At 53.5% G+C, this 26,223-nt stretch overlaps 2 protein-coding genes across 2 annotated transcripts; one reads left to right on the top strand and one right to left on the bottom strand.

The window, feature by feature from the left end:
- The first annotated feature begins 7,689 nt into the window (after positions 1–7,689).
- Positions 7,690–9,704, top strand: LOC102942672 (zinc transporter ZIP1). Its single transcript, XM_037910865.2, has 3 exons — positions 7,690–7,795; positions 8,304–8,434; positions 8,613–9,704. Exons 1-3 carry the CDS (start codon positions 7,699–7,701, stop codon positions 9,267–9,269), a joined length of 885 nt encoding a protein of 294 aa, XP_037766793.1. The 5' UTR covers positions 7,690–7,698; the 3' UTR covers positions 9,270–9,704.
- A 1,169-nt stretch (positions 9,705–10,873) lies between these two features.
- On the bottom strand, positions 10,874–26,033 carry CATSPER2 (cation channel sperm associated 2). Its single transcript, XM_037911501.2, has 13 exons — positions 23,415–26,033; positions 23,183–23,342; positions 22,169–22,342; positions 21,421–21,489; positions 20,136–20,308; positions 19,298–19,453; positions 18,767–18,891; positions 17,993–18,171; positions 17,179–17,278; positions 13,772–13,817; positions 13,317–13,413; positions 12,738–12,899; positions 10,874–11,939 (listed from the first exon to the last, which is right to left on the bottom strand). Exons 1-13 carry the CDS (start codon positions 23,424–23,426, stop codon positions 11,908–11,910), a joined length of 1,485 nt encoding a protein of 494 aa, XP_037767429.1. The 5' UTR covers positions 23,427–26,033; the 3' UTR covers positions 10,874–11,907.
- Positions 26,034–26,223: the final 190 nt, after the last annotated feature.

Below are 26,223 nucleotides of genomic sequence, written 5' to 3'. Positions count from 1 at the left end.
CCTCCCATATGGACTCACTGGGCTCACTGCTCCCTTCGCCCCACTGATAGAGACTAAGCCCCCACCCTCCCATACGGACTGCTCCCCTCCCCCCACTGATAGAGACCGACCCCCCCACCCTCCCATACAGACTGCTCCGCTCTCCCAGTGACAGAGACGGACCCCCAGCCTCCCATACGGACTGCTCCCCTCCCCCACTGATAGAGACCGAGCCTTTCCCCCACCTCTGTACCAGTTGTCCATCTCCTAGCCCCTCCTGTAGCCATAGCCCATCCCCTGTCCCCATAGCCCAGCCCCCCAGCCCCGGTACCGGCAGCCCAGCCCCACACTGGGCTCAGCACTCGGAGAAGCTGTGCACAATCGATGTATTTGACTCGCCAAAGCGTTGGGGCGCCACACCTGACACTGTGCTGGGTCTCTGCTCCGACAGCCCCTGGCGTGAGCCTGTAACCTGAGGCCTGTCCCTGCATAGCCTGGCTGATCTCCGCCAGCCCGGACGCCTCTGCCCGTGAACAATGGCCAGCCTGCTCCATTATTGATGTCTTGGGCCACGGCCTGCTCGGCTCCATTCACCAGCAAAATAATTGAGGAGACTGAAATGTCCTGGGATGGGGGCAGCTGCCTGCCTTCTCCCAGCAGGCCAGGCCCAGTCACCCTGACAACTGGGGGTCCCAGCCAGCAGCCTGGGGTAGAGCAGGGGTCTGCAGGACAAAGGGACCCTCCACCTCCAGGCCCAGAGGACAGCTGTTCTGCATTCCAGCGGGTCTTTACCTGCCCACTGCCTGGGCGCTGTGAGTCCTACATGGTAGGTTACAGCCCACGCTTGGGCATGCACTGCCCCGCCCACATGCTTCTCCCTGGTGAGTATTTACATCTCAGCTCAGTTCCGCATGCTGGAAAGGCCCCGGGGCAGGAGCTCAGGGGCAGGAGCTCACTATGTAGCACGTTCAAACAGCAGGACGAGCTGGGGAGGCAGCCAGGCTCCAGACAGCAGACACTCTGGACCACTTGGCCAGGGGACCCTGCCTTCATCTGCGGAACATGGTCAGGAATCTGACATACTGTGATGAAGTGGGACTGTTCTTAATGTTTCCTCTGAATAGTGTGGGGGTGCCTCAGTTTCCCCTAGGCAGTTCTGAAGTATCTAGGGGGTGGGGTAAGGGTGTATGATCATTGCAGAGCCCTAGAGGGCAGTTGTGTGCAGGGGTCTGGACACAGAGAATGGCCAACACCCTGTTTCCTGGCAACTGATGGCCTGGGCCCTTCCCCCCTGCAAGGTGAGAGCTAAAGGGTTGGAGAACAAAGGAATCAGGTGACCTCCTGGCCCGGGAAAGGGACAGAGCCCAGAGGAGGAGGGGGTGGAGAGAGTTTCAGTCTGGGGCTGGCTGGGGACATGGAGTGAAGTGCAGACGGGGTTGTCTGGCTCACTGCCCCCCAAAATGGACCGGCTGAGGGGTCCTGTTCTCTGCACCTGCAAGCTCTGGTTTAGACCATGTTCCTGTCGTCTAATAAACCTTCTGTTTTACTGTCTGGCTGAGAGTCACGTCTGACTGCGAAGTTGGGGGGCAGGACCCTCTGGCTTCCCCAGGACCCCACCTGGGCGGACTCGCTGTGAGAAGCGCACAGAGGGGCAGAGGAGGCTGAATGCTCCGAGGTCAGACCCAGGAAGGTGGAAGCCGGGTGAGCTGTGTGTCCTGCAGACAGGCTGCTCCCAGAGAGGCGACTTCCCCAGAGTCCTGCCTGGCTTCGTAGGGAGCAGATCCAGAGCATCGCCCGGGGACTCCGTGACACATACTAACCCCCATTGGTGGCCTGAACTGGTAATGAGATACACCTGTTTCCAGGCCAAGCAGGAGCAAGAGGGGTAGGCACAAAACGGGAGGCAAGCTTAGTCCAGGTGACGAGGGCAGGTCTTGAGGCTTCACAGCTCCCTCCTGGGCAGGTGACGTGAACAGCTGCTCGGACAAGCAAGGAAGTAAATAAAAGCAGCTACATCCCCCTCTACCCCAACCCCGTGAAAGCGAGGGAGGGCAGGGGAGAGGGAGCGAGGAGCGAGGGAGGGCAGGGGAGAGGGAGCGAGGGAGGGCAGGGGAGAGGGAGTGACGAGCGAGGGAGGGCAGGGGAGAGCAAGCCAGGGAGGGAGGGAGGATGGAGTGAGCGGGGACGTGGCCTCAGGGAAGGGCACGGGTGTTTGGGTTTGTGCAATTAGACAATTGGCAACCCTATAGCTAGCTGATAATTAGCTTGCTTGATTTCATGTTTGGGGTTTGTTTGACCATTTAGTTCCCTCTGCAATGGCAATGGGCAAACAGGTCAAGGGGCAGGAATTTCTTACCTTGACAAATATCCTAGTGAAGGGCTGGGCCCCATGGCTAGGGTTAGGGGGCTGGGAGTCAGAAGCTGCTCAGGGAAGATTCTTGTCTGTAGAGTCTGAAGGGTTAAGGTGAGTCACAGTCACTCCAAGGAAATGGACTCAGATCCCACATACTGGATTCTGAGCAGAGGAAGAGACTGGTTTTCCTGAAGTGTTTGACATTCACCTTTAAGAGACTCAGCCCCTTGAGAGTTTGGACTGACTGGTCTCACCCAGGAGTCCAGGGCATGGCCCCTCCAGAACTTGGGGGTTCTGGCTCCTTTTCCCTGCCGGTCCTCTGCCACACACCCCACCACGTGACTTCTCACTGCTCCCTCCCCAGCTCACACGACACAGTGGTTTTTCCTTTCAGCTCTGCATGTGATTCTCTCAAGCCGAACCCTGCAGCAAAATGTTCCTTAACATGAAAACTGCTCCCATTGCTCACCCTTACCTCAAAAGTATCATGAGCAGAGAGCCCCGGCAGCTTCTCCCTCACACTCCTCCAGGGATGCAGCAGGCAGAAATACCTCAGCTGCCCCCCACCCCACAGGCAGATACACTGGTTCAGTTTCCCTGCTCCCCATAACTCTGTGCACGCAGACAGCAGACACCCCTCCCCCCATCCCACTCAAGCATACAGCATGAGATCACCTATCTCTCACAAAAAGACAGAGTAAAGGAAACTCCAGATAAGGTCAACATCAACACAGGTGATTGGAGGCCTGGGGGGCAGTGGCCAGGGTTGCCAGTGCAAGGTGAGACTAAGGCCTTGTCCACACAAAATTTTTGCATCATGTGACGGTGCTGCCCGTGGGAGCCAGCTGAGGTCACTCAATCCGGGTGAACTGCAAACAGAACGGGGCACACAAACCCCAGACGGTGGTGGATATTCCAATACTTAGATTTACCCAGCAGGCCCAAAACAGCTTCTATAGTACCTCCCTGGGTTCTCAGATGTCCAAACAACACAGTTCCCTTAAAGTAGCCAGCCGCAGGCCTCCAGCCAGACACACACGTCAAACATAGGATGATAAATTCTGAAAATCTTATTTCATCATATAAAAGAAAAGGTTCTCCTGACCCCAAAGGGACCAAGCCCCAGACCCAGGTCAAATGATAACTCAGATCTTACTCCAAATACACGCTTACAGCCAATTCTTATTAACTAAACTAACATTTATTAAAAAAGAAAAGAGAGAGAGTGTTGGTTAGAAGATCAATATACAGACAGACTTGAGTTCAATTCTTGAGGTTCAGATACACGGCAGAGATGAGCTTGTCGTTGCCAAAAGTCCTTTTAGAAATAGCCCATGGGTTACAGTCCAATGTCCATATTAAGGGTGACTCCAGTCAGTGACTGGGGATCTCAATCCTTATGGCTTAAGGTTCCCCCTCTCGAAACCCAAAGCAGATCTGAGATGAAGAAGGATCGTGTCCCAAGGTTTTTATACATTTCCTGCAGCCTTTTGGCCTGAGAAAACAATCGGCTTCACTTTCCTTCTCCCAAACATCCTGGCAATTAGCACAGGGTCATTTATCCGTTAAACAGTTCAGACACAGGTTACCACAACCTTCAAAGAGACATACAGACAATAATACTATTTCACTCAAGTATCTGCCTAAATGTTAATATTCCTTTTCTGATCTTTGAATCAAAGCTACAGCCATCGACAAGACTTGTTTGCTGACATCACAAGACCTGAGCAAACATCTACTCTTCTCAGAGTTACAGCCGTGTTAGTCTGTATCTGCAAAAAGAAAAGAAGTACTTGTGGCACCTTAGAGACTAACAAATTTATTTGAGCATAAGCTTTCGTGAGCTACAGCTCACTTCATCGGATGCATTCAGTGGAAAATACAGTGGGGAGATTTATATACACAGAGAACATGAAACAGTGGGTGTTACCATACACACTAACGAGAGTGATCAGGTAAGGTGAGCTATTACCAGCAGGAGACAAAAAAAACCTTTTGTAGTGATAATCAAGGTGGGCCATTTCCAGCAGTTGACAAGAACGTGGGAGGAACAGGGGCGGGGAGGGGGAATAAACATGGGGAAATAGTTTTACTTTGCGTAATGACACATCCACTCCCAGTCTTTATTCAAGCCTAATTTAATGGTGTCCAGTTTGCAAATTAATTCCAATTCAGCAATCTCTTTTGGGAGTCTGTTTTTGAAGTTTTTTTTGTTGAAGAATTGCCACTTTTAGGTCTGTAATCGAGTGACCAGAGAGAATGAAAAAAGAAAAGGAGTACTTGTGGCACCTTAGAGACTAACAGAGAGATTGAAGTGTTCTCCAACTGGTTTTTGAATGTGATAATTCTTGACGTCTGATTTGTGTCCATTTATTCTTTTACGTAGAGACTGTCCAGTTTGGCCAATGTACATGGCAGAGGGGCATTGCTGGCACATGATGGCATAGATCACATTGGTAGATGTGGAGGTGAACGAGCCTCTGATAGTGTGGCTGATGTGATTAGGCCCTGTGATGGTGTCCCCTGAATAGATATGTGGACACAGTTGGCAACAGGCTTTGTTGCAAGGATAGGTTCCTGGGTTAGTGGTTCTGTTGTGTGGTGTGTGGATGCTGGTGAGTATTTGCTTCAGGATGGGGGGCTGTCTGTAAGCAAGGACTGGCCTGTCTCCCAAGATCTGTGAGAGTGACGGGTCGTCCTTCAGGATAGGTTGTAGATCCTTGATGACGCGTTGGAGAGATTTTAGTTGGGGGCTGAAGGTGACGGCTAGTGGCGTTCTGTTATTTTCTTTGTTGGGCCTGTCCTGTAGTAGGTGACTTCTGGGAACTCTTCTGGCTCTGTCAATCTGTTTCTTCACTTCAGCAGGTGGGTATTGTAGTTGTAAGAACGCTTGATAGAGATCTTGTAGGTGTTTGTCTCTGTCTGAGGGGTTGGAGCAAATGCAGTTGTATCGTAGAGCTTAGGCTGTAGACAATGGATCGTGTGGTGTGGTCTGTGATGAAAGCTGGAGGCATGTAGGTAGGCATAGCGGTCAATAGGTTTCCGGTATAGGGTGGTGTTTATGTGACCAACGCTTATTAGCAGCATAGTGTCCAGGAAGTGGATCTCTTGTGTGGACTGGTCCAGGTTGAGGCTGATGGTGGGATGGAAATTGTTGAAATCATGATGGAATTCCTCAAGGGCTTCTTTTCCATGGGTCCATCATGTGCCAGCAATGCCCCTCTGCCATGTACATTGGCCAAACTGGACAGTCTCTACGTAAAAGAATAAATGGACACAAATCAGACGTCAAGAATTATAATATTCAAAAACCAGTCGGAGAACACTTCAATCTCTTTGGTCACTCGATTACAGACCTAAAAGTGGCAATTCTTCAACAAAAAAACTTCAGAAAGAGACTCCAACGAGAGACTGCTGAATTGGAATTAATTTGCAAACTGGATACAATTAACTTAGGCTTGAATAGAGACTGGGAGTGGATGGGTCATTACACAAAGTTAAACTATTTATTTCCCTGCCCTACTGTTCCTCACACATTCTTGTCAACTGCTGGAAATGGCCCACCTTGATTATCATTACAAAAGGTTTTTTTTCTCTCCTGCTGGTAATAGCTCACCTTACCTGAAAAAAGAAAAGGAGGACTTGTGGCACCTTAGCGACTAACCAATTTATTTGAGCACAAGCTTTCGTGAGCTACAGCTCACACCTTACCTGATCACTCTCCTTACAGTTTTCAGAGTAGCAGCCGTGTTAGTCTGTATCCGCAAAAAGAAAAGGAGTACTTGTGGCACCTTAGAGACTAACCAATTTATTTGAGCATAAGTTCTTGTAAGCTACGTAGCTCACAAAAGCTTATGCTCAAATAAATTTGTTAGTCTCGTTACAATGTGCATGGTAACACCATAAATTTGTTAGTCTCTAAGGTGCCACAAGTACTCCTTTTCTATCTACTCTTCTATCTCTAACAATGCAGGCTGCATTTCAAAGCTCTCTTCATTTCCATCTCTTCCTAACCAGTCTCTAAGGTTCGGCCATGGCTCATGTCAGCCTGTGAGTTAATTAACTCTTTCTGACCCTGTCACCTTTCAATGAGATATTATATTACACTCACAACGTCACACACCACTATCATTTTTAATTGGTGCAGCCCCCCTGTGTGTAGACAAGCCCTAAAGCTGCTTAGCTGGGAAAGCAGAACAAGACAGAACAGGCTACGACGGGGATGTAAAATGAGCCAGCTTGGCCCCCATCTACTCCTGTCCCAGGATCTGAGAACAAAAGAGCACTGAGTGAAAGCCAACAGCTGTGGTGTCAAAGCTGACCGGAGGGAAACGCGGGTGCTTTGGCAGCATCAAGCTAGTCTGCAGCCTTGCTGCACCAGGATTACATGGCTACTACCCCGCCTGCCGCTGGGGATCACCAGCTGGGACCAGGAATGGCGTCTCCCTGGAACAGGATGGCACACAGGTGTCCTGTGAGGGCTCAGAACATCTCTGCAGCCCCCTGTGTTGACCAGTCTTGGGGCAGTAGCCCGGAGACGGTGACAGGGGAGGGGGAGCCTTGCTGTCCTGGTCTTTCAGGGGTGCTGCAAATCCTCTGTCTACACTGTGGCTGAAAGAGGAGGGGGGGCCTGGCCGGCAGATTGCAGCTAAGGGGGTGAGACTGACTGAGAGACATTAAAACTTCTGCTGCTAGATTCTCCCATCCCCCCTCTTTGCCAGACGGCCCAGGAACCCACCCACATGACCAGCCCTTGGAGAGCGGTGAAGGGACGCCAGGGCCAGGTTCTGAGCCCAGAGCCGCTGGCCCCAAGGCCCACGAGCCCTCCCTCCGCCGGGGCACCTCCCTTCCTGTCTCCACTTCACGGGGCTGGCGGGGACAGAACAGGAACCGCGGGGGACCAGGAGCTCTGCAGCCCGCCCCAGCCCGGGAGCAGACAGAGGCGGCCCCTCCCAGGGAGGTGCCAGCCCCAGCCCCCCAGGAGCGCAGACAAGGAGGCACCTTCAGCCCCTCGTCCCTCCCCGGCTGGAGGGAGCCGAGCTCGGAGCAGCGAGGGGAGGAGAGCCCGGGGCCCGCAGCGAACGGGGGGTCCGGCCCCGGGGCCCGCAGCGAACGGGGGGTCCGGCCCCGGGGCAGCCTCAGGCCCCGCCCCCTCCGCTCGACACCGACCACGTGGAACTGGCCCAGCTGCCGCCCTGGGGCGCGCCCGCCTGCGCGCAAGCCCCGCCCCTCACCGTGAAGGCTCCTCCCCTTTCTGCGGCTCTGGCCAATCCGCGTGCGGGGGCGGGAGTCCTGTGGGCGGGGCCTGTCCCGCGGAGAGCGGGTTTAAAGCTCGCGCGGGCGGCCGCGGGCCCCGAGGCGGCGTCATGCGGTCCCTGCTGGCGGCCAAGCTGGGCTGCCTGCTCGGGCTGCTGCTCCTGCCGCTGCTCTGCGGGCTGCTCCCCGGGCGGCTGCGGGGCGCGGGTGGGTGCGGGGTCTCCCGGGGGGAGGGAGGACGCCGGGACCCTGCCCCCCCCCGCGGGACGGGATCTCCCAGTGGCGGGGGGAGGGAGGACGCCGGGACCCTGCCCCCCCGCCCGCCCGCGGGACGGCGTCTCCCAGTGGCGGGGCGGGGGGGAGGGAGGACGCCGGGACCCTGCCCCCCCCCCCCGCCCGCGGGACGGCGTCTCCCAGTGGCGGGAGGACGCCGGGACCCTGCCCCCCCCCCCCCCGCCCGCGGGACGGGGTCTCCCAGTGGCGGCGGGGGGGGGGAAGGGAGGACGCCGGGACCCTGCCCCCCCCCCCGCGGGACGGGATCTCCCAGTGGCGGGGGGGGGGAAGGGAGGACGCCGGGACCCTGCCCCCCTCCCCCCCCCGCGGGACTGGGTCTCCCAGTGGCGGGGGGGGAGGGAGGACGCCAGGACCCTGCCCCCCCCGTGGGACGGGGTCTCCCGGGGGGGCTGCCACGCTGACCGTTCCCTCTCCGGAGCAGGGATCCGCGGGCGGTGGCGCAGCATTGTCGGCTGCGTGGCTGGAGGCATCTTCCTGGCCACCTGCCTGCTGGACATAGTCCCTGACTCTCTGTCTGACATGCGGGAGGAGCTGCGGAGCCAGCAGATCACGGTAGGGTACCCCGTGGCCCCCTCCCCGAATAGCGCTCGGATGGGCCAGCTGGGCTTGCTGTTCCTCCCGGTTCCCAGCTGCAGCCCCACCAGCTGGCCCTGGGGTCATCTCCACCCTCTCTGCTGGGTTGGGGGTCCGGAGCCCTCTGCTCGGGCTAATGCTTTCTCTGCTTCCCCAGGTGGATTTTCCCTTTCCTGAATTCGTCCTGACTCTTGGCTTCCTGCTGGTTCTCGTAATCGAGCACATGGTCTTGGACTGCAGTGAGCGGCGGTCAGGGGAGGCCACCCCCCTCCTCTCCTGTGGGGAGGCCACCCCTCAGCCAGCAGACACTGGTGAGTGGGTGGTGGAGACGGGTGTACCTCACTTGCCTGCAGACTTCCCGGCCCACTCGTCCTTCCGCTCCTTTGTCCTCTTCCTATCTCTATCGGTGCACTCCCTGTTCGAGGGCCTGGCCGTGGGGCTGCAGGACACGGAGTCCAAGGTGCTGCAGATCTGCATCGCCATCGTGGCGCACAAGAGTGTGATTGCTGTCAGCCTCTCGCTCCTGCTGCTCCAGAGCCAGGTCCCTGCCTGCTGGTTTGTGGCTCTGATTGGCACCTTTGCCCTCATGTCTCCCCTTGGCATCGCAGTGGGGATTGTGATGATGCAGAACCCAGGCCCCAGCAGCACCATGGCCCAGTGCCTGCTGGAAGGGATCGCTGCAGGGACCTTTGTCTATATCACCTTCCTTGAGATCCTGCCTCATGAACTGAACGCCCCGAAGTGCCGCCTGCCCAAAGTGCTCTCCATGCTGCTGGGCTTCTCAGTCATGGCTGCCTTGCGCTTCCTGGGCTGATGCCATTGGCTCTGCTTGGGCAGCTGCTGGCTGCACTCACGTACTGAGGCAGGCACTGGCCTGGGAAACCATCAGCTGCAGGTTCAGCCCCTGCTACCAGTGTCTCCTGGAGATGGACTGGGATGCCTCTTGGGCAGAGTTTTAGGGGTGGGAGGGTCTTGGGGGTGGGTTCAGGGCAGCCTGGTTTTTGCTCTGGAGTCAGAGTAGGGCCTGGCTTAATAGTTTAGCAGCATGCTGTTCATGCGTGTAATGCCTGCACTTGGGCCGGCAGGTGAGGTGAACGTGTAAATGCCTGATCATGATCACTCCAAGGTTTCGTGAACACCCCCGTCACCACAGCAGCCCCTCCATTTTATCCTTTTAAACGGCTATTGTACTGATTTTACAAGTGGAAATTGTATGGCTTATATTAAAGACTCTGCTGCGCCCAGGAAAGCCAGCTTCCTCTACTCCCTGCTGGGGGAGGTCCAGGTTCTGGCAGGAGACAGGCTCCTGGGGTGTGCCCTTCTGTGTGGGGGGGTGCATCTCCATTGCATGGGAAAGGCAGAGAGCTAATCCTGTGAGATGCCCTGGAGTGTGGTGGCTGAGCAGGGCCAGAGTCAGCCCTGAAACTGCTGCCCCAGCCTGGCGCAGAGAGCGGAGCAAAGGAAGCACCGTGGAGCACCGCTACAGACTAGGGACCGAGTGGCTCGGCAGCAGTTCTGCAGAAAAGGACCTAGGGGTTACAGTGGATGAGAAGCTGGATAGGCATCAACTGTGTGCCCTTGTTGCCAAGAAGGCCAGTGGCATTTTGGGCTGTATAAGTAGGGGCATTGCCAGCAGATCGAGGGACGTGATCGTCCCCCTCTATTCGACACTGGTGAGGCCTCATCTGGAGTACTGTGTCCAGTTTTGGGCCCCACACTACAAGAAGGATGTGGAAAAACTGGAAAGCGTCCAGCGGAGGGCAACAAAAATGATTAGGGGACTAGAACACATGACTTATGAGGAGAGGCTGAGGGAATGGGGATTGTTTCATCTACAGAAGAGAAGAATGAGGGGGGATTTGATAGCTGCTTTCAACTACCTGAAAGGGGGTTCCAAAGAGGATGGATCTAGACTGTTCTCAGTGGTAGCAGAAGACAGAACAAGGAGTAATGGTCTCAAGTTGCAGTGCGGGAGCTTTAGGTTGGATATTAGGAAAAACTTTTTCACTAGGAGAGTGGTGAAACACTGGAATGTGTTACCTGGGGAGGTGGTGGAATCTCCTTCCTTAGAAGTTTTTAAGAACAGGCTTGACAAAGCCCTGGCTGGGATGATTTAATTGGGGATTGGTCCTGCTTTGAGCAGGGGGTTGGACTAGATACCTCCTGAGGTTCCTTCCAACCCTGATATTCTATGACTGCAGGGAGAAGGGGCCTGGCATGAGGGAGGGCAGGACAATACTCTGTTATGGCCCTGTGGGCAGCAGCTTGGGGCAGGGGATGGGAACAGCCCTCTCTCAGGCCAGGCTTGCTTGGTGCTGCAGTGCCCTCTGGTGAGCAATGGAGAGTGAAGTGCCAGCTCCTTGCAGGCTTAGGAGAAGGCAGGCTAGGCTGTGGACCTGGGTGGCAGGGGCTGTGCCCAGGACAGAGGACTGCTCTTCGGGCACAATGGCTCATCCCCCAGAGGAGGAGATGCTTCCCCCAGGCAGCCACTGGGCAGTACCCAGGGTCACAACCCAGGTGCTGCAGGGAATGCAGTGCCCGGGTTGAGTTTGAGACAAGCCTGGTCTCCGGCTGAAGAATCAATCTGTGTTCCTGTGAGCTGGGCCTTAACCCTGTTCTATGGATGGAGAGACTTCCCTGTGATCTTGCAGCCTGTCCTGGAGGAACTGGGAACGGAGCCCCACTTCCCACAGTAGCAGTGCTGACCTCTAGCCCATGCCTCTTTGCTTTCCTGATGCTAGCAGATGGGGGTGGCACCAGTAATGGGGGACCCCAAAGGAACTGCTGCTGTGGGCAAGAGCAGATGAGAATCCTGTAAACTGGATCTATAAAGAATCTAGGCTCTGCCATCCCTTCCCTTCCCTTCCCTATCTGCCACTGCTGGCCACTTCCTGCAGAGAGCTGAGGGGAAGCACTTCCCCACCCTCCCCAAAGCACTACTATGTAGCACAGGCTGGGCAAGGCCTGCAGCTTGGAGGCTGGTTCTTGAGTTGCCCCAGACCCAGCATCCTTGTTGAAGGTCGGCAGCTCCAGCATGCCAACCATGGTGCAGTTAGCCTTCATCACCCCAAGGGAAAAGGGAGGCAGGCTTGTGGGGCACTTGTGCTGGGGGGAGCAGCCACAGCTAAGGGAAGGGAATGGAGGGCTGACCCCTGGGGAGGAAGGCTGAATCAGCGGTGTAATCAGTCCATGCTGCCAAGAATACAAAGGTCAGCTACTTTCTATTTAATCTAGCCCAGGTCTTAAACACTGCCTCTAAGGCCAGCTGCCTTGAGCCTGCAACAGGATTGGTGTGGGGATTGGAGGGGGAATGCAGAAATCCAGGGGAGAGAGGAGTTGGGGCAGCTGTTCCTGCTGGCAGTTCTGTAGTTCTCTCTGTAGCATAGTGGTGCTGACTTCTCCCCTTGTGGGAAGGGCTCTCCTGCTGCACGGAGTCCCTTGGACATGGCTCCTTACTTGTCCTCCATGTTTAATAAGGCCATGACTGTAGGAAAGAAAGGTAGAAGAGGTCTGGCTGTTTGCTGCTGGTAAAGTAATGGCACTTCCCCCAACCATAGGGGCTGATCAGCTTGTAGGGAATTATATAAGTGGAGGAGACAGTCCTGCAGAATGGCAAGGGCCAACCCCTCCTGTGCTCAGATCTCTGCAGCTAGCGGCTTTCTGCTGGTAGAGAGCTGCTGTGATCCTGGAGGGGCATGAGCCACTCAGCCGCTTGTGCAGGTGTGCTGAGCAGCAGGGGTGGAGAGGTGCTGATCTACCAGCATGACAGGAAGCTGAGGCTAGATAGCATCATCTGAGCATGTAACCACTGTGTCAAGTTGGGAGGACCTACACATCCCAGGGAGGCCAGAGAAATAAATGGCAGAGGTAGGCAATTCACTGCGGTTCAGCCTCGGAGAATGCTGGGGTGCTGGTGCCAGGACATGGGGCAAAGGCAGTGGGCTCTACGTGCACAGCAGACCCTGCCCTGAGGTGACTCCCCCAGAACAGTCTCTTCCATTCTGGGCACCTAGTTATGAATGGGGGACACTAGCCTTCCTGGGCAATGGCAATGAGCATGCCCTGCCCAAGAGCAAACTGGGCAGGGAGCAGGCCTGGGGCATGGAAATTGCCTTGCAGGGAGCCCTGTTCCCTAGCTGGGGGGTTGTTTTGTTGCTGGTGGGAGAGGGGCTGAGAAGAAGGCCAGGCAGTGTCCCAAAGGAGGAGAAGGAGCATGGCTTCCCCTGTGTGCTCAGGAACCTTGCCCCCCCCGCCCCCACCGCGCTGTTTGCCTCCTACTCACCTGCATAATGCTGCAGCCTCTTGCGCTCTTCGAGGTTGTGCTGCAGCTGCTCCAGCAGTTCAAAGTAGCGGAAGAGGGAGTCGCTGGGCCACACCACCCACCCATCCTCATTGACCTCCACCAGGCTCTGCAGGTTCTGGTGGATGTACGTCTCCCAGTCCACTAGCAGAGGCAAAGGCTGCAGCTTCAGGACTGGCAAAGGCCCCCCCCCCCCCCCCCCCCCCCCCCCCGCATGATTTCCGTGCACCTCCTGCATGGTGGTATGAGATTCCTGCCCTGCTGTGAGGGGACGGAAAGGGCCCTTCTGTTTCTAATGCCCCCTCCCCTTGCACATGGAACAGGGGCTCCTGCTGCTGGGGGAAGGAGAGTGGCTCGCTGTGGTCCTCCCTTCTGCTGCTCTCTGCCCCTGCACCCAAGGCCTTGGGTTTGGTGCTCCCAGGAAGGGGTATCCCTTGGACTGCAGTCTCCCCAGCACAATGAAATGCAGAGCAGGAGCCGAGTTAGCTCAGCATAGCTCTGCTCAGGCTCCTGCAGCTAGGCGGACGCTCCCCCTGCCCTATGTGGGGCATGTGCACTTACAGTCCTTCACACTCTGCTTCGCTACCACCATGTACTCCGGCTGCTGCGCACTAGGGGCTGCCTCTGCTCCTGGGCAAACCTCCAAGCCTGAGACCTGCTGAAGAGAGAGGAACCCAACATAGCGCTGGAGAGAAACGCTGCTGGTTCTAAACCCTGCCACGGATGGCGATCCAGGTCAGCCACAGCATGGCCTGGAATAAAGGGCCTGGTAGGCAAGCTGTCCGAGTCCAGCTAGGGTGGGCATGGGCGCAGGGGCGGAGCCCTGTATTGTAGGCAGGTGCCTGTGCCCAGGGCTGAATTCTGAGTTAAGGCCAAACCCAGCAGTCCTTGCCCTTCTGAGGACAGGGTGCTGTGGTGAATGCAGTGGGGGCTGTACCCACTGCTCTGGGGGACAGGTTCCTCAGGTGCTTACCCATCATTGCCATCCCTTAATGCTTATGGATACCCATGCTCACCAAGGGCATCTGTGGGCTGTCTGCTGAGATGGGCTGGCTGTGTCTCCTACGTAGTCAAAAAGTAGATATTAATAAGGGTCCCAACCCAAGGAGTGAGAGAACCCACATGGGGCTGCCCTGGGAGAGCACAGGCTGTGCAGTTGCTCCCAGCAGGGAGCAGAAGGGTGCCCAGCATGGATGTTGGCTGTATCGGGAGATCCCTATCCCCACCCCCAGCAGGAGGGATGTAGGCCATGGGGCAGTGGCCTTGGTTGTGAGGGGAGCTCACCGCCTTGCACAAAGTGCAAGATCATGCACTTAAAGTCTAAGTTTTGCAGACCTCAGTTGGAAGCAGCAGCAGAGGAGGAGAGAGAGCTGGGTGTGTTAGTCATCCTGTGATCAAGCATCAGCTACCAGTGATGCACTGCAAAAAACGCAAATCTGCTCCTAGCAGGCAAGACGTTTCCAGCAGAGAGAGAAGTATTCATGCCAGTGTATGAGGCACTGTGTACAGTTCTGGTCACCCATGGGCAAGAAAAGTGAATTCAGACTGGAACAGATGCAGAGAAGAGCTACTAGGGGAATGGAGGTCCTGCCTTATGAGAAGTGACTGGAAGAGCTGGTCTTGTTTAGCCTGGCACAATGAAGGCAGAGAGGGGCTATGACTACTAGCTATAAATACATCAGGGAGATAAGCACCAGGGAGGGTGAAGGGCTATTGACGCTAAAGGACAATGTTGGCACAAGAACAAATTCAGGCTGGAAATTAGAAGGTGGTTTCTAACCCATCAGAGGGAACAAAGGATGCGGAGGGGAAAGTGGGGGAATATGGACTGGGCTTTTCACTTAGGAACTAAGGAAGGCAGTCAGGAAGAGACCAAGCATGAACTGGGCTTCACAGCAGTGGGGCTGGTGAAGTGCTCTAGGCTGACCAGCATGGACCTTCATTTCTCTGTGCTGTCCGAAGGCCTCCTAGACTGCGTCCAGGTGACTATAAACCTGTTTTCACAGCATGTGTCTCCCTGCAGCCATTGGGTGAGGTGCTTAGTCCCTGGAGAGTGGGCAAGTCTCTGCCAGGCTGTTGCAGTTGGATTTGCTGTGAAGCAGGAGGGATGGAGCCCCAGAGGTTCAGTCTCTGGAGGTGGTGAGAGCATGTGGCTGACCCTGAAAGCGGAGTGAAACCCCCAGGGGGTCTGGCTCACCAAAGGGGCTCCTCCAAGAGACTGTTCCAAAGCTGGGGGCATAGCACCAATCTGGTGGATCTGTGACAAGGGGCTTTTGCCTTCCTCTGCAGCGTGAGAGTGTGGGTCACTTGCCCAGATTATCTGGGTATATCTCTGACTGTAACCCCCCGGTATTCACACCCTACACGCTACTGTAATATCTCACAAGCCACATTTTGTACGCTATCCTTTGAGAACTACTAACTTACATCACAAGAATGCTATTGATCAGTATGTACATGGTGTGGACTGAGAGTTATGGATATGTGCTGCAATTATGACTAAACTGGGCATGCTGGGGGAGTCTGCCCTAAACAGAGGAATGTGTCAGCCTGGTCTTCAGGCAAGGAGAATGAAGGTCCATTTTTACATATTAGGTAGACAAAGCTATTAAGCTACCCCCTGGAGGAAGAAAGAGCATGGCACTTCCTTCACCACCAGACTCCCTGTTGCCTTACTCAGCTTGAATGAATGTCACTTTGAGGGGTGACCTCAGAAAAGTCCATTGCAAAGATTTACTGGTCTATAAAGAGCCTGAATGAACAGCCATGGAATCAGCTGGTTGAATGCAGTATCACTGTATTACAAAAGTGTCTCAAGTGAGGGCTTTTCTGGAAGCTGATGCCACACTGGTGAGTAATATCATTGAGAGATGTCTGTATTAACCCTGTATGAGGAATCTGGATACTTAATGATATTGTGCTTTAAGTCTGTGCTCAACCAGAGAGAAAAAGGGTCCCTCCCAGACCAAGGGAAGGCACCTGTCTCAAAACAATGGCAGCCCCATTTACATGCAGAGGGTGGGAAGCCCACAGGAAGGGGGAAGTAGCATGAGACCATCTGCCTCTTGAAACAAAGACTTTGAACTTCAGGAGCTATAAGCACGGACAGATGCCATCTTTGGCATGTGTCACTGGACAGACTCAGAGGAACAACTTGTGCAAGCTTAGAAAGACAGGCCCTTCAGCCAAACAGGGGTTGAAGTCTCTGGGAACTGAGGTTGTGTCTACACTACACAGCTTTTAGCAACATGGCTGTCATTACAGCTGTGTTGCTAAAAGTCGTGAAGTGTAGCTGCTGTTTGTCGGCTCTCCTTCTGACAAACTTCCACCCCCAACAAGCAGCATTTCTGTTGTTGGCAGGAGCACTCCCCTGCCTAAAACGTGCTGTTCTCACTGGCGCTTGTCACGCCAAAATTTGTCTTTCAGGCAGGGGGAGAGTTAACACCTCTGAAAGACAAAAGTTTTATCGGTACATTGCCAGTGTAGACATAGCCTAAGTGTAGGTGATAAACCTTCTTAGGCAAAGATCTTTTACCTAGGAAGACAAGGAAAACCAGCACCTGGTACTTTTGTGGAAGGTCTTGACAGGGAAAGCCAGCCATGGTGGCAAAGATGAATGACTGGTCAGAGACAACAGCTTGAACAAAGCCTGCAGCTTGCTAGATTAAGTCTGAGACTTTTAGATGTGTGTTGTAACCCTTCTAACTTTATTCCTGTTTGTTGGCATCATTGATCCTAGGACCTATTGTTAATATTTTTATTTTATTTTTACTGTAAACCAACTCAATGCTGTGCATGTAGCAGAGTGTGTATTTATCCCAGTAAATGTGCTGTGATGCTTTTTTGTGTCTTGAGGAACAAACAAGCCATATTATGTCTCTGACCTGTCCAGGTGAGCACTGGACATTACAGAGCACATGGATGTGGGAAGATTTAGGAGTGGGTGTGTGTTGGCATCACTCTGCAAGTAGCACCCAAGGCTGGTAGAGAGCAGGGACTGTGAGTGTGGCTGGCAGGATGCTGGGGTCAGACCTGCTGGACTAGGGCTATGAAGCACACAGACACTCAGGATGGGACCTGCCTGCTTGTTGCTGACTGTAAACATGCTGGGCAGGGAGTTAAAGTAGCAAAGAATTTGAGACACCAGAGTTATAGGGTAGGTAGTGACTCAATCCCTTGTTGGTCTGGATTGCACCCTCAACCCCATAACCACCTCACATAATCACCTGCCACCACTGCAGGGGCCCTGGGCACTGGTGCCCATCCATCTCTGCTGGGGTACAGGACAGCTGCATCTCCTGGGGGCTGTCATACTTTGGTGTGGTGGTAGTGGCTGGGGTGGGGCAGTGGCCTGGGCTGCAGACTAGATGGTGTGATAGTCCCCAGACCAGCCCGAGGGGTGGTGGGTGCTGTACTCACTCACCTCTCTATAATCTGTGTTTTAAATAAATCTGCTTTCTTCTGGGCCTCTATCTGCTTCACCTCTTCAGCCAGGTCACTCCGGATCATCTGGAAATTAGTCACTGACAAACCCAGAGCCCCCATTAAGCCCTGGGGGGTCCTGAGGTTCTTAGAAGGGGCAGTGGGGGGTGAAGGCTTCCCTACAGACTGTTACCCTTCTGTGTACCACTGCTGTACAGAACCCACTAGACTTTATACCTGGTAAGCTGGGATCTAGGGCAGCAGCCAGAAGGTTATTTTTCAAAACAGGGTTTATTTCTGCTTGTCTTTTACCATAGGAACATCAAATTGTACCTTCTTTTTGCTCACGGTCTCCTTGAAGTACCAGAGAGCTGAACGGGGATTCCTTCAGCCCTAAACCAAAGGGCTGGGGTGTTGAACCTTTGGCACCAGTCCTCCTGGTTTGTCAGATGTTTCAGTTAAACAGGTGTGACCAAATCACAATCCCCACCCACCAGTTACTCTGCTTTCCCATGCGTAATCCCTGTCCTGCTGTGATTCTAGGAGTTTTCTAGTTGTCCAGAGAGTCTGCAAGGACAGGGGCAAGACCTGTCCTGAGTTTATAAGGTGGAAGCCTCCCACACTAGCCTGAAGCAGGTACCACCAGAAGCTGAGAAGGGCCCAAACTTTGCTTTGCAGGGGAACTAGATGTAGCAATAGGGAGCCACTGTGGGCAGAGGGCTTTGCATGGGGACTGTCAGAGCCCCACCACGTGCCAGCATGGGAGGCTGTAGGGTTCCTGCGGCCTGGGCAGTGTGTGGGGCCCAGGCACTTACCCATAATTGCCACAAAGATGTTCCTGAACATGAAGGATCCAATCAGCAGCCAGAGGATGATATAGAGGCTGCTGATGACCTTGTTCATCTCAGGTATCTTCCAGGTGTCCTGGAGCAGGGCATACCAGTGATCCATGGTGAAGAGGATGAACAGTGTCACCAAGGTGTTGGGGATATCCCTGGGGGCAGAGAACAGCTTCAGGGCATGCTGCATTGACCTTGAGGCCTATTGAGCCTGTGGGGTCCAAGTTGGCTCAGGGCCACCCGCTGCTTTGCTGGTGATCTCTCGGCTGAGTCTAAGCGCAGGGATGCTGCAGAGGAGGGGGCTGGCATCAGTTAGTTGTGGCCCTTATGCTGGGAAGGTGACAGCATGACACTCAGGTAAGCAGTTTGCTTGGCCCCAGCATTCTGCCATGCACAACAGGCAGGCCCCTGTCAGAGGGAGGTCTAGACTAACATGGTCCAACTCACACTGGCCAGGGCTTGTGAGCTGCAGCCTTGTATCACTGCTACATGGCACTATGACTGTCCTCAGCATCTCCAAGAGCATCCAGCAGTTCCACAGTTAGACCACATACGTACATCAAAGAGAAGGCACTGGAGTCCGAGGGAGGAGGGGGGTGCCATCAAGCACAAAGCCCAGCTTTTGGCAGCTGCTAGGCCTTGGGGGTGTCCCCCTGGAGCCCAGCACCCCCCCCCCCCATGACCAGAGGGACGAGGGTGTCTTGCTGCTGGGTGATGGGGCATTACACTAACATAAGCAAGGAGATGTACCTGAAATACATGCTGAACTCCAGGTCGGTGCGGTCTGACCGACTGTAGCTCTCAAAGAAGAAGATGCCAGATACAGCAAACACATAGAAGAAAACCAGCAAGAGCAGCAGGATGAAGGTCATGGCCTGGGCAGGGGAGAAGCAGAGAGGAGCCAGGGCTGAGGGGAGCTTGGGGGCTGATGCTGCCCAGGGAGTTTACAGTCTAGATTAGACATAGAACAACAAGGATGCTGCTCAGCAACAGGGGGTGGGCTAGGCCAAGGCCTGCAGCAGTGAGGAGCAAAACAGGGCAGGTACAGCCAATGGCTTGTGGCGGGGGGGGCTCTTAAAAATTAACATCAGTGTGTGAGCATTAGGGTCTGGGGTTCCGTAAATGGGGGCAGGTGGCAGTGCTGGGAGGCCAGTGCTATGTACCCAGGGCAAGGCTGAGTACTGGGAGACTAACCAACAGGAAGGAGTTTGGCATACATGCAGCTCCCCCCCCCAGCTCTGGCACCTGTCTCAGCGGGCCCCTACCTCACCGGTTTTGTACCTTCAAGGTCTTTGCTATTGCCAGGATGATCACCCGAACTTGCCGGAATTTGGAGAAGAGCTTTAAGGTGCGGAGGATGCGGAAGGCCCTGATGAAACTCATGGCAGCTATCTTGTTGGTTACGCCAACGATGTCCAGGAACTCGGGGATCACGGACTATGAGCCAAGGGAACAGAGCAGCAAGATGACCATGTTCAGGTTATGCTGCCCTGCAGAGTCAGGCCAAGCCACACCCCCACACACCCACTTAACAGGGATTCAACCCACTACCACCCCTCTGCATTGCAGCCTTCTTCCCTCAAGGTTTGGTAAGCATGAGTCAGTGCCCACAGAATCATGGCTTTAATAATAATAAATTCTGGGTCTTGTCTTTGCTTTCTAAGTTTTGAGCCTTTAGGGGTCACATTTTCCAGCTTTTTCTTCCTAACCAGAAACTTCCCTTTTACATTTTTTTGCCTATAATGAAAGTTGAGCTTCAAAATCACATGACTCCAGGAGCTGGGGCCAGAAGAGACACCAATAGCCCAAAGTGGTGATGCTGGAACTTGGTGATGGACTGGAACTCCCTAGAGGGCAGATGTAAGCATCACAAAACCACTGGTAGTTCTGAAGCATTTGGGCACCACAATACATGACCAATAATGAGCCTGAGTAGCCGAAGAGGAGCAGTCTCTGTCCTGCTTTGGGACCCCTTGAGAAAGTCCCCTGAACTGTGAGTCCCACCAGAACTTTCTGGACACAAGGCTACCCAAGGTGATGAAGCAACAGGAAGCTAGTCTTGTGGTCCATGCATTGCCCTTTGCTTCCCCTCCCCTGTAGACTCCCCTGTGTCTCTCACCACTATGGTAATGCTGAAGTCGAAGACATTCCAGCTGCTTTTCCAGAAGCCTCTGAAACTAACAATCCAATTCAGCAAAATCTCCATGATAAAAATGAGGAGGATGACCCAGACAGTCACTTCTAAGGCGAGCTTCAGGTTCACCAGGCTGACATCCATCCTGTTCATCACCTCTGGGAAGCACAAGAGACAGTTGCTGAAGCCTGGCTCCAGCAAAGTGTTGACTGGGGAAGGGAAATAGCATGAAGGAGGGGATGGACAGAAACTCCTTCTGTATCACTGACTATTCAACTTGTCCAGCCCCAGCTGACGATCGTGCCATGCTCAGAGGCAAAGCTGGACCTGGAGTCAGAGGGCTGCAGGGGAGGGCACCAGTTGAGAAGCACTGAGTAACTGGTCTCTGGGAACTCGCAGGCATTTGCTGGCTGTGCCCTGTGGGGCAGACTGTTCAGGACGCACGTTGCTGGTACATACACTCCTAAGGTGCTAGTGGCGGTGGTACCCTGCTTGTTAATGTTTAGCACAGTCAAGTCCTCTTCCTCTGGCCCTGGAAGCGGCTCCTCGCTAGTGGAGACTGGAGATGTTAGGACTCTTGAGGGAGGTGGGCACAGGAGAGGCCTTAGCAACTCCCTCTCCAACATTCTGTCTCAGCCATCCCAAGCTTGGATTGTGCCTCCTTGGAGCAGGGACTTCAATCTCTACCAGGTACCAGAGACTCTATAACAAGTAGAGCACTGTAGAAGGACATAGCCCTAGTGAAAAGAACAGTGGGGGCTGAGTGCCTAAGCCCTGTGGGAGATAGGGACGTGGAGGGGAGACAGTACCAGCCAGGAGTGGAAGAGCTGGGAGAGGTGAGATTTTGAGCAGGGGAATGAGCCTGAGGAAGGAATTGGTGTCCAGTAATGAGGGCTGAGTTGCCTAGAGACTGGTGATGGGCTCTTCGCTCTCCACCTTTATGTCACTGACTCTAGGTCAGGGCAGCGGTGATGGAGAGCAGTCACCATCTGATGACTAGTTGGTGGCTTAGCTGAAATTAGATGGTGCTCTGAATTCAATACGTCATGGACAGGTGCCTACACCACAAAACCACCATAACTTGGTTCTCATTGGCAGCCCCTTGCTCCAATTATAGACTGCCCCAAGATCCCTGTCTTGCCTCTGGAGGCAGGCTGCAGGGGCCTGAGCCCACAAACACTATATATGCTTGGGCACAGAGGGGTTCTGCCCCCAAGGCTGCCAGGCTGGCACTACTTGCACACGCACAGCGGCCCCGTCTCCCTCTCACCGCTCTTGATCATAAGAACCAGCATGTTCAGGAAGATGAGACAGATGATGAAGCTTTTGAAGATGGTACCTGGGGTTTCTCGCTGAGAAATATGCGGGAAACTCTGTGTTATTCTGTCAGACTCTACAGGGGCTGGGGCACCTACACTTGAGAACTCATAAGACAATGGGTAGTATCCAGAGCAGCTCTACTGCTGAAGTAACAGAGCTCCACACACAACCCCCAAAGGAGTACAGCATCCCATCAAGCCCAAATACCAGCACAAGCATCCTAACACACCCTCAACAATGTGCCTCAGCCACTGAACCGGTAGACAGGAGGTCATGAGCTGATTACCCATGTCAGAGGAAAGGCATGTGGAGAAACCACCACCCACCTGTAGCTTGGAGCCTCGAAGCGCCCATTTCCTGGCCTTTACCTCTGTTCCTTCTCTACCCTGACCACCCTCCTCATGGCATTTACCCCACTCCTCATTAGGCAACAATTCAGATTTCATCCACTAAATTGGACCTTATGTACAGGTGGGAAGCACTGACAACTAGAACCACAGAATACAGAGATGGAAAAATTTATCCAGCCCCCTGCTGGTCAACTCTCCGCTTTGTCCAGTCCCAAGCTACTGGGATTCCATCACTTCTCTTGCAGCTGATTTTGTCTATCACACTTAGGGACTATTTTTTCCTTCTCTTCATACCAGACCCCCTTACTCGCCCGATGGCAGCATCAGTCCTGATTTGTCAAAGGATACTGTTCAGGACCCAGGATGCCCACATGGTCAGGGGAGGCCAGCGGCTGCAGCGCACTTGGACGCGGTTACGCAGGCGTTTCTCCGGGGTGATGATGGTGTTCCTGACTGGGGTGATGTTGAAACGAACCAGCTGGTTATGGTCTGTGAGCATCAGCTTCCTCTGCTTCTTGGGGTCTGTAGGGAACAGTGACACAGAACTCCTCCCAGGGGGTTCCTGGAGGACATGCAGGGAGGAAGAGGAGCCAGAGAGTCCAGCACAGCTAGACCTGTCCCCAGCAGGAGAGCGTTTCAGTCAGTAAGGGGGGGGGGGTGGTGAAAATGCCTGTCCCCTGCCTGCACTGCTTAGTGATACCCCTGGGGGAGCTGCATGGGTGCAGAAAAACACACATTTTGGCCCAGATCCTCAAACGTATGTAGGCTTCTAACGTCCATCCATGTCCATTCATTTTGAGGATCTAGGCCTTTCCTGCCTCAGTTGTGGAGAATAAATACAGGTAGGAGAGCAGCTTAGACAACTCACCCAAAGCCCAGTATAGAGCCACAGCCCAGCTGCAGCCCCAGCCACGTCACATAGCCATTTGCAGCTTGGATGTGGAGGGAAGCAAATCAGGCTGGCACCTCCAGGAACCGTACCTGTGAAGCCCACACCTCCTCCGGAGTCAGTGCTAGGTTAATGTCAGCAATCCTGCTCCTGGGGAGAGAAACTCCCGTATGTTCTGATTCTGCAGTGTGGGCACTGTGTCAAACCCTAGGAGAAAGATGGGCTCACCACCCTCAGTGCCCAGAGCTCTCTCCAGTGACCTCAGCTTACCCAGTCAGCATGGAGAAACTTGGCAGGCCTGCCCAGCAGAGCGAGAAGCATAGGGCATGTTGCTGGGGGGTGGGGGTCCCTGCACGTGGTTTGTGGGCAAAGAGAGGCACTCAAGGTGAGATGCTGAGAGGTGTCTGAGCTCCTCATTCATTCCACCCTCTCACAGGACCCCAGCTGTTGGCATAGTGAGAGTGGCTCGTTACCAAGGAAATCCTTGATATTGTGCCGTGGGATGGCATGGCTCAGTCCCTGAAGGTGGTCGATCAAGTAGAAAGTGTAGATCAGCTTGGAGCGAATGGCATCAGCTCGGGGAAGCAGCGTAAATGGGGAGCTGACTTTGGTTTGGGAAGCACTCTCTGGGCTCTGAAAAGAGAGAGAGAAAGCAGCAGCGTGAAGTCAGTCTGAAATGGAGACCCCCACAAAGAGAGTTGTTACCTGAGGATTCATGAGTCCAGCTTGGCTTCTCCTTGTTCCCTGCGTGGCTCAGAAGGTTCTTTGCTGTATCATCACAGAACTCTGCAGTGACCTCACAGTCTGGACGAAAGGAAGGGGACACAGCTGGCAGGTACTCAATGGAGCATGAGCAGCTTGACAGAAGTTGATTTCTTTTTTAACAGGTTTGACGGGTGGGATCAATATTTATTTTTAAGGTTTTTGGGGTTTTTTTTTTACTATCTATTTAAAGTTTCACAGTTGTGCGAAGTCGAGGGGATCAGACAATTGTTATTTGATGACAGTAGCCCCCGATATTCGAAAAGTTAAAACATTATAACGATCAAAGCACAAATTGTCAGCATCATATGTCAGAACATACAGAGTAAATATTCTTCAAGCTGACTCTGAAGTTCCCAAGCAGCATTTGTCTTACTTCGCCTATCTGTAAATTTCTGTTATCACCACTGGAAATATTTGTTTGCCGGTTTGTTGGTGTGCGGTGACATCGATGTTTGCCAACATTTACTGATAACAAAAATTGAATCCTTCCAAGCCTGAGCATGTGCTCCTGAAATCAGAGGCAGCCTGGCCGCCTAAAAAGCTTCTGCTGTGCCTTGGCAGTCTTCAGCGAAAGCTGCATTCTGAGGGATGGGGGAAAATGTCCCGTGGGCAAAGGTTCCAAGCAGAGTTCTTTCTATTCCTCTGTCTGCCTTGGGTCCTGGACTCAGTTAACGTCTTTTACATTCCCAGGGGAGGGAGGGGGAGGCGCCGATTGCCAGTGGGTGGGAGGCCCTGGGAGAGCGGGAGCAGGGGAACTGATGGGGGCTGCTGACATATTACTGTGGCTCTTCGGCAATGTATATTGGTAAATTCTGGCTCCTTCCCAGACTCAGGTTGGCTACCCGTCCTAGGCCATGGGCTGAGCCGGGTCCCTAGAAGCAGATGCTTGGGATAGATGTTTCTTATTGTTGATTTGTTTGTTAATGAAGTCACAGACCAGGCAGGGTGAGTTTTGACCCTATTCAGCTTGCCTGGACTAGGCCTTTCCTCATCCTGCACAAAGAGCTTTTTCATGGACCCAGGTGCTACTGTTGCGTAGGGAAGGTGCAGGACAGTGCAGTGGGGAGCATCCAAGAAGGTCTCAGATAAAGAAGCAACCTTCAGTTTGAAAGTGTTTGAAGAACCACTGGCCAGGTACACGCTCCAGCAACTAAGGTTACGCTTGAACTACCAGTTGTGGCTCTCTGGGACTCAAGCCTGCACCTAGAAGTGCTGTAAGTGCTGCTTGTGAATCATGAGGGCTGCTTTTCCCTTTGAGTCACTCCTGAGCGGGAAGGGAGCTGTGAAGGAACTGCCATGCAGCTGCTTCAAAAAAACCCAACAAGTTGTCATGGTTACAGGGTCAGTTGTACCTCTGTCCCTTTTCGGATCTTGGCGCACCCCTTAAGTCCTCCTGCCTTTACCTCTCCTTAGAATGCCCTGTCACGGATCCCCAGGATGAGTGCTATGGCCCCAGCTTTGGAATGGTGTCTGGGAGGACCCCTTCAGTGAGCCAGACCCCCGAAGCTCTCACTCTTCCTCCAGGGTTAGCCACGCAACATCACCACCTCCTTAGGCTGCATCTCTGGCCCTTCAGCCACTCTGCTTCCCACCATGAGCTCCGGTCAGCAAGTCCCATAAAGGCAGACTTGCACTATCTTAGAGAGCAATGCAGCCCCACCAGCATCTGCAGTGACACTCACACAGTGCTAAGAAACAGTTGGGTATATTATCAATTGGAACACAACATAGGAAGGCCTTGGTTAGCACAGAGAAAAGAAAGTTACAGCATGGTCCATTATGGTTAGCCCAGAGCCCCAGCCAAGCAGTGTGACCCCCTTGGCTCCAGCTCTGTCCCTCTCTCCTCTTTGTTCAAGTTCCTGGTGCCAGTCCCACCTGGCCTCTCCTCAGTCCTTTGTGCCCTGGCTGGTCAAACACAGGTAGCAAATGTCCCAGAGATTGGGTTTGCCATTGTGTTCACAGACTCTCCATTGACCTGGGTCCCAAACTCGAGACAGCTAGTCATCCATCATGCCTGCATCTCTGGGCCTCACTAGAGAAAACAGCTCTTTTCCACCCCAAAGTGACAATGCAGCATATAGGGGAAACTGAGGCACACACTGTATTTATACAAAATATTAAAGTTCCCCACTTCATCACACCCTCACTGTTTCACAGGATACTGAAGGCCAGGGCCAAGTCTATTAATTGTGCTTGCCTAATAGGTCTGACTGGGTTCAGCAGCTGCCATTCTTCCCATTAAGAATCTGCAACCAGTGGTGAATGTAATGACTAGACAGCCTTCTTAAAACCCAAACGATTGTTTCCTTTGCAGTAGGAACAATGCATAAAAGGATTAAAAACAGTCTATCTATCTTACCTAATGCACACCAGCCCCTGGCAGTAACCAGGCAGATCTCCCTTCTTCTGACACCCCCCAGTGGTTGCTTGCATCTTAGTCTGGTTCCTCTAAATCAGTGGTTCTCAACCAGGGATATGCAGAGATCTTCCACAGGGTACATCAACTCATCTAGATATTTGCCTAGTTTTACAGCATGCTATATAAAAAGCACTAGTAAAATCAATACAAACTAAAATTTCATCCAGACAATGAGTTGTTTATACTGTTCTATATACTATACACTGAAATGTAAGTACAATATTTATATTCCAAATAATTTATGTTATAATTATGTGGTAAAAATGAGAAAGTCAGCAATTTTTCAGTAATAGTGTGCTGTGACACTTTTGTATTTTATGTCTGATTTTG

This window comes from Chelonia mydas, chromosome 10, assembly GCF_015237465.2.
Source record: "Chelonia mydas isolate rCheMyd1 chromosome 10, rCheMyd1.pri.v2, whole genome shotgun sequence".
In the NCBI taxonomy this organism is placed as follows: domain Eukaryota; kingdom Metazoa; phylum Chordata; order Testudines; family Cheloniidae; genus Chelonia; species Chelonia mydas.
The sequence above is the reverse complement of the archived record's forward strand: the minus strand, read 5'-3'. Positions and strand labels throughout refer to the sequence as shown.